Source organism: Eurosta solidaginis, chromosome 4, assembly GCF_040869045.1.
Source record: "Eurosta solidaginis isolate ZX-2024a chromosome 4, ASM4086904v1, whole genome shotgun sequence".
In the NCBI taxonomy this organism is placed as follows: Eukaryota; Metazoa; Arthropoda; class Insecta; order Diptera; family Tephritidae; genus Eurosta; species Eurosta solidaginis.
In genome coordinates, this window is record NC_090322.1 from 178,665,788 (window position 1) to 178,685,141 (window position 19,354).

General features: G+C 36.4%; 1 protein-coding gene across 28 annotated transcripts in view; it reads right to left on the reverse strand.

Moving 5' to 3' along the window:
- The window catches only part of mmd (mind-meld), a 1,228,927-nt gene that overhangs the window by 117,696 nt on the left and 1,091,877 nt on the right, over window positions 1-19,354 (reverse strand). For all 28 annotated transcript variants that reach the window (XM_067784016.1, XM_067784007.1, XM_067784005.1 and 25 more), the window contains one exon: window positions 1,085-1,248. In XM_067784016.1, coding sequence (XP_067640117.1) covers window positions 1,085-1,248 — 164 coding nt within the window. The remainder of the gene's footprint in view (window positions 1-1,084; window positions 1,249-19,354) is intronic.

Genomic DNA, 19,354 nt, shown 5'->3' on the forward strand with positions numbered 1-19,354 from the left:
AATTTTTGTTTTCTTTAATCTTATCTTGTGCAGGGGAGGAGTGCTTCTGCCGAGACTGGCATGGCTGTATAATTGCCCAATCGATTGTTGGCCAAGAAAACGTTCAACCATATAAATTTTCCGATTGTCCCATATTTTCAAACGGGATTTACGGATCTTTTAATGATTAAACTTCGAACTAGATACGAAAACATTTCCGGAAACCGCGAAGTCGTTCGTCCTCAGTCCATTAATTAATATTTGCGATTCTTGTCTGAACATTTTTTTGAAAAAGGAAAGATAGTTATAAATAATATCACATCTGCAACCATTTTTGAAGTCGATGCAAAGGTTTTCAAAAGATTCGAGCGGCCTTATCAGGCGTAGCCATGCGCTTTTTTCAAGATATTTAAATACAGTTTTTAAGTCAACCCTACGAAGTTGATCATATAAAATTTTAGTATTGTAGCTTTACAAATAACAGATATATCCCGTTAAGTATTGAATTATCTCATAATTATTTTTCTTTTTGAAATTATATTAATTTTTTGCATGAGTAGTAGTCGCGGTCTGAAGAAGTAGTGTGTTGAGTTTCATTACAATACATTTCTTTAAATTACAGTTATTGCAAAAAGATACATGTGATAATGACCCTCGAACAAATAGGCTGACGCATAGACCGATGAGTGGATGAGCAATGGTAATATACATTTTTTTTCCGTTCACTTAAGTAGGATATAATATAAAAAAATCAGTAGGCGCTACCACCGCTCAAGTCGATAGTGGCTACAGATAACATTGGATTATTTTCGTAAATTTATGAATTCTTTAAGAACGGCGGCCGCAGCATTTTTTTTTTTTTAAATTAGAAGAGTGTAGTTTTGCTATGAAAAGCTTCTCAGAGGAAACTCATCTGCCTTGTAGATGCCGTTCGAAGTCGGCACGAAACATGTAGGTCCCGTCCTACCAGGAAGAAGAGAAGCTCGGCCTAAAATTTCTTCGGAGGTTATCGCGCCTGGTTTTTTTCATTTTTTGTTTTAAGAACAATATTAAAATGAAAATAAATTTGTATAAGTTGCTTAAAATTATATTTCACAAAACTTACCTCATTTGGCTTATTGAGTAAACACAACCCATGGCCGGTACGCAGCGCATCTATATAATCTTTTTTACTGCACTCGGAAAATTTATATGGCTGAACGTTTTCTTGGCCAACAATCGATTGGGCCATTATACAGCCATGCCAGTCTCGGCAGAAGCACTCCTCCCCTGCATAAGATAAGATTAAAGAAAAAAATTTTATTTCAAAATTATATTTAAGGTAATGTTTGTGTAACTGTAGTATATTCAGTATAATGTTACATATTGGAGGTATATCTGTCTGTGACAACTAGCAATATTATTATTAGGCCTCGATGCACTACGACCATGATTTAGATCTATTGTGCTTAACAAAAAGTAACAGTACCAAAGTATGTTTCTAGAACTTTTCTAAGTTTTGCTTGTTATTAGTATTTAAGGCGAGCTTGAAATATTTTAAAAATTTTAAAATTTTTATAAATAAATACATGTAAATAGATTTTACTACGTCATGTGGTGACATTCTTAAGCTACACATATATTGTGATAATAACTGTGTTTTCTTTTTACATGTATATACATATGCACTTAAACTTTATATGCACTGCAAAGTGCATAACTTTATCTACACTTCTGAAATTGGTGCGCAGAAAATTAGTACTGCTATGTTAATAATAATGAGCTTTAAGGCCGTGGTTAAATAAAACACAATTTTTAAATTTCATTGGTTTTTTTTAATTTGACAATATTTCAGACTGAAGCCATCTTCAGGACTGTAAGTAAGCACAAATGTATAAAAAGGGGACATTCATTTCAGATACATGAAAATTAAAATTTGCGTTATGCAACTAGGTATACATATAAACGAGACACAACTTACACTTGTGGTTATTCTTGATCGACTGATCATATGTATGTTCGGAAAACAAAAGTCAAATAAACATCAAAAATGTATACAATCTTAAAGTACAGTAAGTGTAAACAAAAATATGCACAAACAAATATATAGGGATACAAACAATAGAACAAAGAATATGTCGTCATCCAACATTATGATTTGTTGATCCTAAATATGCTGCTAGCGGAATAATTTCTGTACGCTGCTTTCTTTCATGTGCGCCGTGAGACTTGCATTTTGTGTTGTTGCGTAAGCAATAAATTGCGATATGCATATGCGCATTGGTTCATAATGTGGAGCATTTCCATGGTGAAGCGCTTATTATATTGTTTCTCTATGTCCAATATAGTAACATTCTGGAAATCGGGATTGTGGCCCGTATCCTTACAGTGGGCCGTTAAGGCCGTTTTATTTTCCCAAGCTTTGTTCCTAAGTTTAATATTGGACTTATGGCCGGAAATCCTGTCTTTAATCTTAATTTTGTTGTCCCCACATATACCTTATCACATAAGTGGAACCCGTCACCGTTGCATGGGATTCTCTATATTACGTTGGATTTCTCATCCTTTGGAATTCTGTCCTTTATATTACTGTAAATTTGTTTCAATGTATTGTTGTATGTGAACGCTATTTTGACCTTTTCTTTGTCATATAAATCCGATCTCTTGATCCTCTCTGCTATTCTTGGGACATAGGTTATCGCTTTGTATATTTGGTTATTTGCTTCTTCGGGTTTACGTTCATTACGTGCTCTGCTATAGACATTTCGGACCAGTTTATTGACCAAGCTACTTGGAAACTCATTTTCCTCTAGAGCTTTTTTGATGTTCGTGATATTCTTCTTGTGGTACATTCTGTCGCTTATTGTAAGTACCCGTCTTATGAAGCTTTTGGCGGTATTTATTATTGTACTTCTTTCGTGTTTTGAATAATAGTTAATTAGTCTTCCCGAAGCTGTGGGTTTCCTGTACCAGTCAATATATAATTTGTTGTTTCTCCTATTGATTAACGTGTCCAAGTACGGTAGTTGACAATCTTTCTCAGCCTCTATTGTAAATTTAATGCTTCTGCTGTAGCTGTTGAGTTCAGTGAGAACGTTCTAAATTTCTTCAGTTTTTACAATGGCAAATAAGTCATCTACGTACTTTGTAAGTAGGCGTGGTTTGCTAGTAGTTTCATTTTCGAATCTTGTTAGCAGCTCCTCTATGACAATGTCAGCTATGACTGGGGAGGCTGGTGAGCCCATGGGCATTCCTGTACGTTATTCGTATATTTTTTCATTGTATTTAAAATATCGATTCTCTCTTATGCAAAATTTCACCATTGTGATAAATAGTTCCCTTGTTAAGGATGTATACTCTTTTATGTTTTCCCACTTTGCGGATATGATTTCAATGGCTAAATCATGACGACATATTCTTTGTTCTATTGTTTGTATCCCTATATATTTGTTTATGCATATTTTTGTTTACACTTACTGTACTTTAAGATTGTATACATTTTTGATGTTTATTTGACTTTTGTTTTCCGAACATATGATCAGTCGATCAAGAATAACTACAAGTGTAAGTTGTGTCTCGTGTATATGTATACCTAGTTGCATAACGTAAATTTTAATGACCATGTATCTGAAATGAATGTCCCCTTTTTATACATTTGCGTTTACATACAGTCCTGAATATGGCTTCAGACTGAAGCCGAAATATTGACAAATTAAAAAAACCAATGAAATTAAAAAAACCAATGTTTTATTTAACCACGGCCTTTAAGCTCATTATTATTAACATAACATAAACGCATAAAGCTATAAAAATTACCAAAAATGTTCAAACGGAGAGCACACCAAAAGAACGGAAACACCTTTAAGGTGTGCCAAACCATCAAACACAAATATAATACACGGACCAACAGGGACACCAAACGATACCAGCAAAAACACAACAAATTGTTAAAATATCAGAGTCGACGAAATTTTTGGAGAGGTTCAAGCGAAGTGGAATAGCACCAAATTTTTTAAGAGATGCAACAAAAGATATTATGTACATCATAAAAAACAACACCAATAATTGCACAATTCCATGTAAGTACACAAACAAAACTATCACATTCATTAATCAAGTGCAGACGAAGCTTTTAAATATGGTAATATGTATCAAGCATGACCTCCTAAGATAAAACAGAAGGGAGGCAAATAAACTGAGAACAGAAATCGATCACACTCTTAATTCTCACCATTCAACCAAATTCTACGAAAGTGAAAATATACTGTTGGACAACCTCACAAGCAATATTAAACAGAACAAAAAAGTACGAAAAACTAAGACAACAATAGAAAGAAAAACTCAATATTAGGGTGGTACCACAATGGCTCCGAAATACCACACAAACTGAAATACCACATGATATACAGAAATTCCCTCCATTTAAGTTTATAGCAGACGGGGAAAACATTATACAAACGGCGAAAGATAAGGAATCACAAGAAGTGACAAGAAACAACTTCACGACACTGATACACGACCATCTAAAGAACAATACGATTTCCACACGAGACAAATTCACACGCAAAATACTGGAAGAGACAAAACGGTTCTTCAAACACAACAAACAATTACTTGTACTCAATGCCGACAAGGGCAACGCTACAGTGGTGATAGACAAAAACGAATACGATACAAATATTCAGACACTGGTGAACGACATCGCTACTTACAGAGTTTTAAAACGCGATCCGACGAACAAGCTACAAGACAAAAACAATGAGATTGTTCAAACAATGTTCAACAGCGGTGCCATATATATCCAAGAAAAGAACAACCTACTGTGTAAAAATGCTATTACTCCCAGCATCTATGGATTACCAAAAATTCATAAAGAAGGTATACCACTCCGACCTATTTGTTCATCTATCGACTCCCCGTCATATAACCTCTGTAAGTATGTCGTGAGAATACTCAAACATATCACTTGTTCTTCTAAATATAATGTCGATGACTCAACAGAATTTAAAAGTAAGGTCAATGGCACATATATTTATGATGACTAAAGCCTTGTTTCCTTGGACGTAGTCTCCTTGTTCCCAAGCATTCCGGTTGAAATGAAATGAAAATGAAATGATTTAGCCATTGAAATCATATCCGCAAAGTGGGAAAACATAAAAGAATATACATCCTTAACAAGGGAACTATTTATCACAATGGTGAAATTTTGCATAAAAGAGAATCGATATTTTAAATACAATGAAAAAATATACGAACAACGTACAGGAATGCCCATGGGCTCACCAGCCTCCCCAGTCATAGCTGACATTGTCATAGAGCAGCTGCTAACAAGATTCGAAAATGAAACTACTAGCAAACCACGCCTACTTACAAAGTATGTAGATGACTTATTTGCCATTGTAAAAACTGAAGAAATTGAAAACGTTCTCACTCAACTCAACAGCTACAGCAAAAGCATTAAATTTACAATAGAGGCTGAGAATGATTGTCAACTACCGTACTTGGACACGTTAATCAATAGGAGAAACAACAAATTATATATTGACTGGTACAGAAAACCCACAGCTTCGGGAAAACTATTTAACTATTATTCAAAACACGAAAAAAGTACAATAATAAATACCGCCAAAAGCTTCATAAGACGGGTACTTACAATAAGAGACAGAATGTACCACAAGAAGAATATCACGATCATCAAAAAAACTCTAGAGGAAAATGAGTTTCCAAGTAGCTTGGTCAATAAACTGGTCCAAAATGTCTATACCAGAGCACGTAATGAACGTAAACCCGAAGAAGCAAATAACCAAATATACAAAGCGATAACCTATGTCCCAAGAATAGCAGAGAGGATTAAGAGATCAGATTTATATGACAAAGAAAAGGTCAAAATAGCGTTCACATACAACAATACATTGAATCAAATTTACAGTAATACAAAGGACAGAATTCCAAAGGATGAGAAATCCAACGTAATATACAGAACGGGACTCACTTATGCGAGAAGGTATATGTGGGGACAACAAAATTAAAATTATAGACAAGGATTTCCGGCCATAAGTCCAATATTAAACTTAGGAACAACGCTTCGGAAAATAAAACGGCCTTAACGGCCCACTGTAAGGATACGGGCCACAATCCCGATTTCCAGAATGCTACTATATTTGACATAGAGAAACAATATAATAAGCGCATCACCATGGAAATGCTCCACATTATGAACCAATGCGCATATGCATATCGCAATTTATTGCTTAAGCAACAACACAAAATGCAAGTCTCACGGCGCACATGAAAGAAAGCAGCGTACAGAAATTATTCCGCTAGCAGCCTATTTAGGATCAACAAATCATAATGTTGGATGACGGCATATTCTTTGTTCTATTGTTTGTATCCCTATATATTTGTTTATTCATATTTTTGTTTACACTTACTGTACTTTAAGATTGTATACATTTTTGATGTTTATTTGACTTTTGTTTTCCGAACATATGATCAGTCGATCAAGAATAACTACAAGTGTAAGTTGTGTCTCGTTTATATGTATACCTAGTTGCATAACGCAAATTTTAATTTTCATGTATCTGAAATGAATGTCCCCTTTTTATACATTTGTGTTTACTTACAGTCCTGAAGATGGATTCAGACTGAAGACGAGATATTGTCAAATTAAAAAAACCAATGAAATTTTAAACATTGTGTTTTATTTATCCACGGCCTTTAAGCTCATAATTATTAACATAACATAAACGCATAAGGCTATAAAAATTACCGAAAATTAGTACTGCTAAATTTCAGTATAGATTATACGCAGTTGCAACTGTTTCTCCATTTTATCTCCACACTAATCTCCACTTCCATGACCGGAAAGTGCGTGTGTCCGCTATTAAGCACAACCCGTTGTCTTCAATTATTGCCGCAATGCGAGTCTCCTAAATATTATCTAAATGATGATAAGTATTTTTTTAGCCGCAAATCTAGATGTATATACATTTAAAAAAAATACGGCTGTTGATTAAAATAGCTAGTCTTGCTTTTTGCAAAAGCTCTTGTATGAGATTATTTTAGATCCAGAAATGAGCCAATGGGTTTGGGAGTGGGAAGGAGCTGAATGAAAAATGGGAAGAACAGGAATACGAAGAAAATTGGAAGATAAAGTAGAATAGAATGGGATTGATTGTGAAAGAGAAGAATCGGGCTCAGTTTTTAACTAAATCCAAACCAATTCTGCCGGATACTTTAGTTTATTTATATTTAAATAAATTTTTTTTTCTTAAGGGTATCCACAGTTGTCAATTCAAGCTGACTGCTTAGATAAATCCCGGGAGTCTAATTATTTATGTCCGAATATAATGAAATAAAACCAGACAAAAAATGTAAGGCTCTTCTAATCAGGTCACGAATTTTAAACTAGTAAGAAGGCACAATTTTTTGGTACTGATTTGCTACTTTTATACTACTTTAGTAGTGCAATGAGCGGAAAAAATCAATTTCGATACATCTCCACAGGGAAACCAAAGCAACGAGAAAAGCGAGAGCGAGAGTGAGAGTAAAAGTAAGAATAAGGGTAACGAATTGAGAAAAAGAAGGAATAACAGACTAAAAAGAAGAGTAAGAATAACAACAGGATAAGATTAAGAGGAATAGTGAGAGTAAGACTTATATAAAAGCAAGAGAAGGAAGGGTAAAAGGAAAAACTGGTAAATTTCCGAGGGAATGGAAGGGATAGGGAAATTGAACGAGCTGATTAAGGTAGACTTAAAAATTCAAAGGGGAGAGAAAATAAAAGAGGAAGAAGGTTAGACATAGAAGAGAAAGGTGGATAGATAGCGAAAGTCAGAAAAATATTCTGAAAGACGACATATTTTTTTTTTTTTTGCAATCAGGTAAATCCATAAGCTTGGCTTTGTTAAAGCATCGCTAGAAGCTCTGTCGTAATATATTTTTACTGCTCTTTCTGCTCAATGAGCCTAGCTCGTAACGATTGGCTAACATAGATAAATATTCGGTCTTGAAACCATATAGGGTCAATTGCTAGTTTTCGAATATGCATCCGCAGTTTCATGATATTGTTCCAGATCGCCAATCATCTCATTAATGTCAACAGTCTGTTCCCATATTCGTTCGTTGTGAACAATGTGATACTCTGAATATCGAGCCATTTAATTCCGTTGACTAAAACTTCTCCATCTTTTCTCAGGACCCTCCCACAAAATTAAATACAGACCGCAGGAGTTATTTTCCTTAGCGCTACTTCTTATTTCAGAAAGGAATTAATGTAGTATTTTTTATGATACTGAAAAAATCATTGCTGCAGAGAAGTGAAGGAGTAAAAGTTAAATTCATGAGAGCGAGTATTATCAAATGTGACTCCATTTTGTAGTATTAACTTCACCTGTCCGGTATGTATATTGCATCATGTTCAAACCCTGTATAAAAGACTTATTATCATAGATGACAGCACTGAAATCCCTAAAATACAATTTTCTATATTAGCATAAATGCGTTTATTTAACATGTTGCTTTAATTTCCCAAACACGTATTTACAGCTGAATTTATTACCGAATCAATTATTTTCTTTCGAAAAATTCGTGCACGCCCATGCTTTCATTATAGGCATTTTATTCTATGATTGCTGCCAAAATAAAAGAAATACCAATCATTCATTTCAATTTGCTTTTACTTATTTTCGCTTGGTTTGGTATTAATTTTCCTCGGAATAAGTAAATTTAGCTAAATATATTAGTAAAATCTGAGGTTAGAATTTGATGTACACAAAGAAATGCACGAATACAATAAGTGTCAGCCATTCTAATAGACTGATGTATAAAAAAGAAAAAAAAACAAGTAAGGAAGGTTAAGTTCGGGTGTAACCGAACATTACATACTCAGTTGAGAGCTATGGTGACAACATAAGGGAAAATAACCATGTAGGAAAATGAACCGAGGGAAACCCTGGAATGTGTTTGTATGACATGCGTATCAAATGAAAGGCATTAAAGAGTATTTTATGAGGGAGTGGGCCATAGTTCTATAGGTGGACGCCATTTAGGGATATAGCCATAAAGGTGGATCAGGGTTGACTCTAGAATGCGTTTGTACGATATGGGTATCAAATTAAAGGTATTAATGAGGGTTTTAAAAGGGAGTGGTGGTTGTTGTATAGGTGGTAGCCTTTTCGAGATATCGCCATAAAGGTGGACCAGGGGTGACTCTAGAATGCGTTTGTACGATATGGGTATCAAATGAAAGGTGTTAATGAGTATTTTAAAAGGGAGTAATCCTTAGTTCCATAGGTGGACGCCGTTTCGAGATATCGCCTATAAAGGTGGACGAGGGGTGACCCTAGAATTTGTTTGTACAATATGGGTATCAAAAGAAAGGTGTTAATGAGTATTTTAAAAGGGAGTAAACCTTAGTTCCATAGGTGGACGCCGTTTCGAGATATCGCCATAAAAGTGGACCAGGGTTACCCTAGAATTGGTTTGTACAATATGGGCATCAAACGAAAGGTGTTAATGAGTATTTTAAAAGGCATTGGGCCTTAGTTCTATAGGTGGACGCCGTTTCGAAATATCGCCACAAAGATGGACCAGGGGTGACTCTAGAATGTGTTTGTACGATATGGGTATCAAATTAAAGGTATTAATGAGGGTTTTAAAAGGGAGTGGTGGTTGTTGTATAGGTGGTCGTATTTTCGAAATATCGCCATAAAGGTGGACCAGGGGTGACCCTAGAATTTGTTTGTACAATATGGGTATCAAAAGAAAGGTGTTAATGAGTATTTTAAAAGGGAGTAATCCTTAGTTCCATAGGTGGACGCCGTTTCGAGATATCGCCATAAAGGGGTGACCCTAGAATTTGTTTGTACAATATGGGTATCAAAAGAAAGGTGTTAATGAGTATTTTAAAAGGGCGTGGGGCTTAGTTCTATAGGTGGGCGCCTTTTCGAGATATCGCCATAAAGGTGGACCAGGGGTGACTCTAGAATGCGTTTGTACGATATGGGTATCAAATTAAAGGTATTAATGAGGGTTTTAAAAGGGAGTGGTGGTTGTTGTATAGGTGGTCGCATTTTCGAGATATCGCCATAAAGGTGGACCAGGGGTGACTCTAGAATGCGCTTGTACGATATGGGTATCAAATGAAAGGTGTTAATGAGTATTTTAAAAGGGAGTAATCCTTAGTTCCATAGGTGGACGCCGTTTCGAGATATCGCCATAAGGGTGGACAAGGGGTGACCCTAGAATTTGTTTGTACATATGGGCATCAAACGAATGGTGTTAATGAGTATTTTAAAAGGGAGTGGGCCTTAGATCTATAGGTGGATGCCGTTTCGAAATATCGCCATAAAAGTGGACCAGGGGTGACTCTAGAATGTGTTTGTACGATATGGGTATCAAATTAAAGGTATTAATGAGGGTTTTAAAAGGGAGTGGTGGTTGTTGTATAGGTGGTAGCCTTTTCGAGATATCGCCATAAAGGTGGACCAGGGGTGACTCTAGAATGCGTTTGTACGATATGGGTATCAAATGAAAGGTGTTAATGAGTATTTTAAAAGGGAGTAATCCTTAGTTCCATAGGTGGACGCCGTTTCGAGATATCGCCTATAAAGGTGGACGAGGGGTGACCCTAGAATTTGTTTGTACAATATGGGTATCAAAAGAAAGGTGTTAATGAGTATTTTAAAAGGGAGTAAACCTTAGTTCCATAGGTGGACGCCGTTTCGAGATATCGCCATAAAAGTGGACCAGGGTTACCCTAGAATTGGTTTGTACAATATGGGCATCAAACGAAAGGTGTTAATGAGTATTTTAAAAGGCATTGGGCCTTAGTTCTATAGGTGGACGCCGTTTCGAAATATCGCCACAAAGATGGACCAGGGGTGACTCTAGAATGTGTTTGTACGATATGGGTATCAAATTAAAGGTATTAATGAGGGTTTTAAAAGGGAGTGGTGGTTGTTGTATAGGTGGTCGTATTTTCGAAATATCGCCATAAAGGTGGACCAGGGGTGACCCTAGAATTTGTTTGTACAATATGGGTATCAAAAGAAAGGTGTTAATGAGTATTTTAAAAGGGAGTAATCCTTAGTTCCATAGGTGGACGCCGTTTCGAGATATCGCCATAAAGGGGTGACCCTAGAATTTGTTTGTACAATATGGGTATCAAAAGAAAGGTGTTAATGAGTATTTTAAAAGGGCGTGGGGCTTAGTTCTATAGGTGGGCGCCTTTTCGAGATATCGCCATAAAGGTGGACCAGGGGTGACTCTAGAATGAGTTTGTACGATATAGGTATCAAATTAAAGGTATTAATGAGAGTTTTAAAAGGGAGTGGTGATAGTTGTATATGTGAAGGGATTTTCCAAATATCGACCAAAATGTGGACCAGGGTGACCCAGAACATTATCTGTTGGATACCGCTAATTTATTTATATATGTAATACCTGCCAAGATTTTAAGGGTTTTTTATTTCGCCCTGCAGAACTTTTTCATTTTCTTCTACTTAATATGGTAGGTGTCACAACCATTTTATAAAGTTTTTTCTAAAGTTATATTTCGCGTCAATAAAACAATCCAATTACCTTACCATGTTTCATCCCTTTTTTCGTATTTGGTATAGAATTATGGTATATTTTTCATTTTTCGTAATTTTCGATATCGAAAAAATGGGCGTGGTCATAGTCGGATTTCGTTCATTTTTTTTACCAAGATAAAGTGAGTTCAAGTAAGCACGTGAACTAAGTTCATTAAAGATATGTCGATTTTTGCTCAAGTTATCGTTTTAACGGCCATGCGGAAGGACAGACGGACTGTGTATAAAAACTTGGCGTGGCATCAACCGATTTCGCCCATTTTCACAGAAAACAGTTAACGTCATAAAATCTATGCCCCTACCAAATTTCAAAAGGATTGGTTAATTTTTGTTCGACTTATGGCGTTAAAAGTATCCTAGACAAATTAAATGAAAAAGGGCGGAGCCACGCCCATTTTGAAATTTTCTTTTATTTTTGTATTTTGTTGCACCACATCATTACTGGAGTTGAATGTTGACATAATTTACTTATTACTGTAAAGATATTAAATTTTTTGTTAAAATTTTACTTTAAAAAATTTTTTTTAAAAGTGGGCGTGGTCCTTCTCCGATTTTGCTAATTTTTATTAAGCGTATATATAGTAATGGGAGTAATGTTCTTGCCAAATTTCATCATGATATCTTCAACGACTGCCAAATTACAGCTTGCAAAAGTTTTAAATTACCTTCTTTTAAAAGTGGGCGGTGCCACCCCCATTGTCCAAAATTTTACTAATTTTCTATTCTGCGTCATAAGTTCAACTCATCTACCAAGTTTCGTCGCTTTATCTGGCTTTTGTAATGAATTATCGCACTTTTTCGGTTTTTCGAAATTTTCGATATCGAAAAAGTGGGCGTGGTTATAGTCCGATATCGTTCATTTTAAATAGCGATCTGAGATGTGTGCTCAGGAACCTACATACCGAATTTCATCAAGATACCTCAAAATTTACTCAAGTTATCGTGTTAACGGAAGGACGGACGGACATGGCTCAATCAAATTTTTTTTCGATCCTAATTATTTTGATATATATTGAAGTCTTATCTATCTCGATTCCTTTATATATGTACAACCAACCGTTATCCAATCAAACTTAATATACTCTGTTAGCTCTGCTCAACTGAGTATAAAAACAGAGAAAAAGAAACACTGCTTATACCCACAAATAGTTTGCTGAATTTAAATTTATGAATTTCGATTAAGAAAATGCAAACATCGTTGGCAATAAATGCGCCCATCAAGCCACATACACACACAAAGAAAATTTATCATTGATATGTAGATCCAATGCGCTCACTTCAGTTGCCATAATCATCATCATTGTTGCCACACTTCGTTTTTTTTGGGACCGTGTTTAGAATACTAAACTTTTTTTTACTCAACTGTCGCTTAACCGTTTAAACGGTTATGGCCATCTAACAGAGCACGCCATTCGCGTCTCCCCCAATGAAATTTTAATTGCTTTCCACCTGGTCCTTCCCGTGTAGTGAGGGTAGCCTTCTTCCGCTGCTTCCATAAGCGGGTTCCGATAAAAATACTTACTTGGCCAGAACATCATCTTTCATTCGTACAATATGGCCCAGCCAGCGTAGCCGTTGAATTTTAATTCGCTGGACTATGTTGATGGACTGCGCAAAGCTCGTACAGCTCTTTATTAAATCTTTTTCTACTCTTCGTCGCCAACGCGTCGAGGTCTGTAAATCTTCCGAAGAACTTTTCTCCCGAACACACCTAGAGCCGCCTCATCTGATGCTGTAATAGTCCAAGTTGCTGCATCATATAGCAGAACGGCTTCGATAAGTGACTTCGTTTGCTAGGAGAGGACTTTACTTATCAACTGCCAACTCAGTACAAAGTAGCATCTGTTGGCAAGAATGATTCTTCGCGGGATTTCAAGGCTGACGTTGTTCTTTATATTAATGCTGGTTCCCAAGTAAACGAAGTCTTACTATTTCGAAGTTATGGCTGCCAACAGCGGCGCGGTTGCCAAAGCGCAAATGCCCTACTTCGTTTTATCCTCATTCACCGCCATACACATCTTTTCCGTATCTTTTTTCAGTTTAGTGTGAACAGAACTTTACGGCGCAGGTGTTCAGGCCGATGATTTCCATGTCGCGAGAAAAGTAATTGCAGGTTTTTATAGAATATTGTTGCAAAGGGGCCAAGCTCTGCAGCTAGTCTGATTTTTTCCAGCATTAAATAAAAGAAATTGCACTATAGGGGGTCACCCTGTCTGAAACCAACTTCATTTAGTTTCGAACGGCCCGTAGAGATCCGTCACAGTTCTGACAGTGCTAATTTTTTTTGTCAGTCGTTCAAGTTTTGCGGAGAAAGCAAATTCAGACATAGTGGCATATAGACAGCTCCTTTTCCTGATGTCGTTGGCGGCGTTAAATTCTACGAAGAGATGATGTAAGTCAATTATTTTGTCGCTGGTTTTTTCCAAGATTTGGCGCATACTAAAAATCTGTCAGGACCTTATATGCAATATTTTGAAGGCTGATTTCGTGATAGTTGGCGCATTTTGCTAGATACCCCTTCTAGTAGACTGGGCAAAGATTACTTAGATACCAATCGTCAGTCGTGCACTTGTCCAGCCATATATTACAAAGAAGCTGACGCATTCGCCTTACCAACTCCTCGCCACCGTATTTGAATAGCTCCGCAGGAAATCCATCAGCGCCCGCGCCTTTGTTGTTTTTTAATCTGGTTATTGCTATTATATTTCCGTCATAGTCGGCTCAGGTTCGTCATCTTACCTGGGCGCTTCATCGCTTGGTTATTGCAGCTCCATTATTAACTGAATAATCACGTTTAGCGAGTTTTCCATAATTTTATTTATATACTTGTTGACAAAAGTTATCGTCTGATATTAATTAGCGATGGGAGATGACTAGCAAGAACTCGTACGTATAAAATTTCAGCACGATGTCTCAAAGTTTACTTAAGTTATCGCCTTCACAGATAGTCGAGCGGACGAGCGGACATGACTAAATTTTCTTTTTTGATCATTTGATTCATAGAAGTCCATATGTATTTCAATAAGTATATGCGGTTACAATCTGCGGTTTGGTAAGCTGAGTATCAATATTTATATACTAAATTTAGGGTCAAATTTTTTTGGCGAAAATTTATTCCCATTTTCAACGTTATAAGGAAGCTTTTTATTTTTTAGAGGGGGAGGTTTCGTAAATACTTCATATAGATTGAATCTGTATACAATGTTTCCTAATCCATATTCCCTTACTTGTTACTTCTTATTTTATAAACAACTACCATACTCGGTTCTGCCCAAAAATGGTCTTCACTCCTCTTCTATTTTGTCCTTAATTTCTTCTTCATGGTCCCATCCTCGCCTGGTTCCTTCTCCCACTTCAACTTCCTACCCCAGTCCCACTCCTACTCCCATTCATAGTCCACTCGCACTCTCATTCCTATTCCCACTCCCACTCTCCTTCCCGCCCCTTCGGATTAATATATATTGCCCATATACTCAAATATCTGATTTTTGGAAGAATATGTATAGCCATTGCAGTGGTTACATTGACACATTCACTGAAAGAGAAGAAACCAGAAAATATGAACTCGCGGACAAAAAATTGAGCAAAAGGATAACTTTTGTTTTGAACTGACCTCAGTGGCAACAGCGAACTTGAACGTTTCAGCTCCCAAAATTTGGCCATCGCCCACATTATAACTTAGTAATGGATATCGGATGATTAGATAAAAACTAAAATATTTTCATCGCACTTGGCGGCTAGCGAGTTGCATTAAATTTGGACGAAGTATTTGTAGTAAGGAAATTAGATATTAAATAAAAATTTTTTAGAAATGACAATTTTAAGCGATAAATTAATCTTAAAACTAGGGCATGAAATTTCTACAATAAGCTTTTTATGTATTTATAAATAAGTTTTTTCTATTAGGTACTTTTGGCAGGTTGAGCAAGTTTGATGGTAGTTCATTTAAAAGGGTGGGTACTAGAACGGATAAGGTATTTTTTGAGTAATTATTTAAAAAGCTTGGTACTCTGAGTTTGTTTTGCACCTGAGCTCGTGTCCCGAGATTATGGTTAATCTTTGTTTGAAATTTTTGTTCGTCATAGAACTCATTGATTATCGTTATTTTATAAATAGACTTGATGTCAAGAATCCCTAGTTCCCTATTCAGCGAGGTATTAACTGTGTATACATTCAGCTTTCTAGCTAATATCTTCAAACAGTAGTTCTGGCTCAATTGAACTTTTTTAAGGATGGAAGGGGTTCCCCATGATGTAACGCCGTATCGAGTGTACGATTCCGATAATGCTCTGTAGGCTTGCAAAAGGACTGCGTAATTGCTGCAATAGCTAAACTGCTTTATAAAGTACGCCGATTTACGTAATTTATTTCGCAGGTATAAAAGATGATCGTTCCATTTAAAATGGTCATCGAGGATGATTCCCAAGTATTTATGCGTTCGCACTGTTTCAATGGTTATATCACAGGGACAAGTTGTTTGAGTTTTATGCAGACATTCGGTACTGTGAAATTTCAGATTTATGTTTGACGTTTGTAAATGCGGGGGTCTAAAATGCATTAATTTTGTTTTCAAAGAATTAAGTAGCAATCCATTGTCATGCGACCATTTGACAACGATGTCCAGTTTACGTTGCATAATATTTGCAGCTTCTTTTAGGTTTTTGTGCGACACTACGATAGTGGTGTCGTCCGCATATGCAAAAACTTCGCAATTTTTCAAATGCCTCATCAGGCTGTTTGCATAAATCAGGTACAGAATCGGTCCCAGTTTTGAACCTTGGGGAACACCATACGAAACCGAGACTTCGTCGCTTAATTCGCTGCAGACTTTGACCGTGTACACTCTATGTTCCAGATAGCTTCGGAACCACTCTAGGCAATTTCCTCGTATACCAGCATTTTCTAAGGCTTCTATTAGCTTTGAATGGGACAAGGTGTCGAATGCTTTGGAAAAATCTATAAACAGTTCTTTCCAAGATTCTCGTTTACTTTGTTCGCAAAAAGTCCTAGAAGCTGGTTAATATTTTTTTCTTTTTGGAAGCCATACTGATTATAGTCGATTATTTTATATTTTTCTATAAAATTAGTTAGTCTCGTTGCTACAACCTCTTCCAATATTTTTTCTATCACAGGCAGGATTGCAATGGGGCGATAGTTTTTCGTATCTGATTTAGGCCCTGACTTGTATATGGGTCTGATAACTGAGATCTTTAAGGCTTCAGGTACAGAGGACTGCCTCAAACTAAGGTTAACAAGTTTAGTTATCACTGGTGTTATCACAGATACATTTTGTTTTAGGTCTATAGGTCTAATACCATCAATTCCAGGGCTTTTATGATCGTCAAGTCTTAGTATAATGTTGTAAATTTCACCTTCGCTTATCTCGTCTATATAAATTGAATTTGGTGTTTTACAGCCAATATAAATAAATATTATTGTTATAAAATTCTTATTGGCGTTGTTAGTGTGTTGGTGAGGCGTTAAATGTTCCATCATAAATCAACCAATTCAGTCGATTATTATACAATGAGTGCACATGGAATTCATGTGCGCGTGGGAGTGTGTCGAAAATCACACCACATTGTTGAATAGATGGCTCTTGATGGCAATGATTTGTTTGTACGTTTCATGATAAATTTGATATTTTTATTGTTTTTAAATTTTTATTTCACCATTTGTCAATTTGTGTGAATGTCATAACACAAAGAGAGTATAGGCATTTCGCAAAATTATTTGGGCAATGCACATAAATTTCTTAAATTGTGAATTGTTTCGCACCCATTTACGACGAAAGAAGAGCATTTAGTTTTGGCTCCCAAAAGTTATATTTTTGTAAATGGTAAGTTGTGCGAAAAACCGTGCTTGCACTACATACCGCCTATTCCTATTCAGAGTACCCGACAAATTTTGTTCTTGTCCATACCTTATTCCATTTATCTTCCTCCGCTCACGAATCCATTACCACTCCAACTATCTCCGATTCCCACTTCCGCTCCCATTACTACTCCCATAGCCAATCCTACTCACTTAATACTCCTATTACCACTCTCTTCTCCATTTCTAGTCCCACTCCCACTCCATTTACCTCTCTGACCTTAATTTCCTCATATATTAATTTTCTATACCAAATATAGAAAACTTGCTTCACCTGACAGGCTGCTTTCAATATCCTCATTTTTAAAAAGCACTACAAAACCATATGTAACTAACGCAGGTATAGAAAGGCAATTGAGACGTTCTCGTCTCGTTTCTGTGTGATGTATTTAGTTTTTTTTTAGTAAACAGAGGCATTTGACCTACTGTGGCAAACAAAATTGTATCTCTTGGCTCTCCTTCCTTCACTCTATGTTTCATCCCTGTCGCTCCTCCGTATATTCCCCTTTCACTTTTTCGTCTTTTCTAGTCCTACTTAATTCCTCTCTTCAGCCTCTCTCTATCTTTCTTGAGCTCCTTCCTTCCTCAGGTTTCACACCTTCCAATTTTCCCCTTTCACTTTCTTCATTTTTATCTCCATTTTCTACCATCTCCCTCACCCCCTCTCTAATTTTCTTCCTATCATCCTTCTAATTTTTTCCGCATCCAACTTCCAATCCAATCAATTATTCTACTATCTATCTTTTTAAGCCTATGGCTTTTTGTACTACATTCTCTTTCCCTTTCGCTCTTCTTCTAAACCACCACCCCATCCCTTGTTAAAACACTCATTAATACATCCAATTTAACGTAGCTATGATAATATAAATTGGTGCACCCGATCTTGAGTTAGGTTTCCAACAAATTTTGCATTCCCTTTTATATATAAAACAAACCAATACGAAAGGCTGTCTTGTCTACATTCCTGAAAGAAAGGACATAAAATCTCAAGCTTGTCTTAGAGGAACCCTTTTACTTAATTTTCAGCAAATCGCACCATAAGTAGGACCTTTCGAATAGGTCATCCATTGGTTAGCTTCCCGGAAAAAAAAATGTCTTGGATATAAATTAAAAAAATGGTAACCCTGTACCAAATCTCAAGTAAATCGCAAGAAAAATTAGATGTTTTAGAATAGGTCGGCGGTGCCTGAACCTTTTTCCGGAAGGAAAAAGCTTAACATCCCCCTCATTTTTTTCACATAAATTTGCCCTCTCCAAATCCTCTCTCAAATAAACCAATTTACGAAGAGTACTTTCGTAATATTTTCCCACTTTCCAAGTGTGCGCAACAAAGTGATTCTCAACGAATCCTTCCAGACCTGGGAATAAAATGAAATCATATCGGTAAGTCTGAAGCAGCATCGACCTGCCTTCTACGCGTATGGGTATAAGGCGATGATAAAAAATATGTGCTAGATCTCCACATTCTCTGTGTATAATAGGCAGTACCTGTAAAGACGTTCTTGGTCGGAACGTTAGTCTCAGCGTTGGTAGAAAATTGGCTGGTGCCTCTCAAATCCTCACTTTCTGATCATTATAAAAAATAATAAAGATTTCTTCGCCTTGGTGGAGCGGTACGTAAGTTATACAACGAATATTTCATAAGACAGTTGTGGTAACAAATACAATGAGGTACTCAAGAAATATAAAAGGCAATAAGGATAGCTAATGCCAAGTCTTGGCAGTTCTTCTGCTTTTTGATTAACAACAGCCGTGAGTCGTTAAGAATCAGAAAGCTTCTGTTCAAAGAGCACCGCACCTATCACTCCGTGGGAGGAGATAATTGGGTGTAAACGGAATATGTTGCGAAATCACCACAATTTTTGAACACTTTCTCCTGAATGCGATAGTACCCCATCTAGCAGAGATATGCAGAGCCCGCCGCTTTC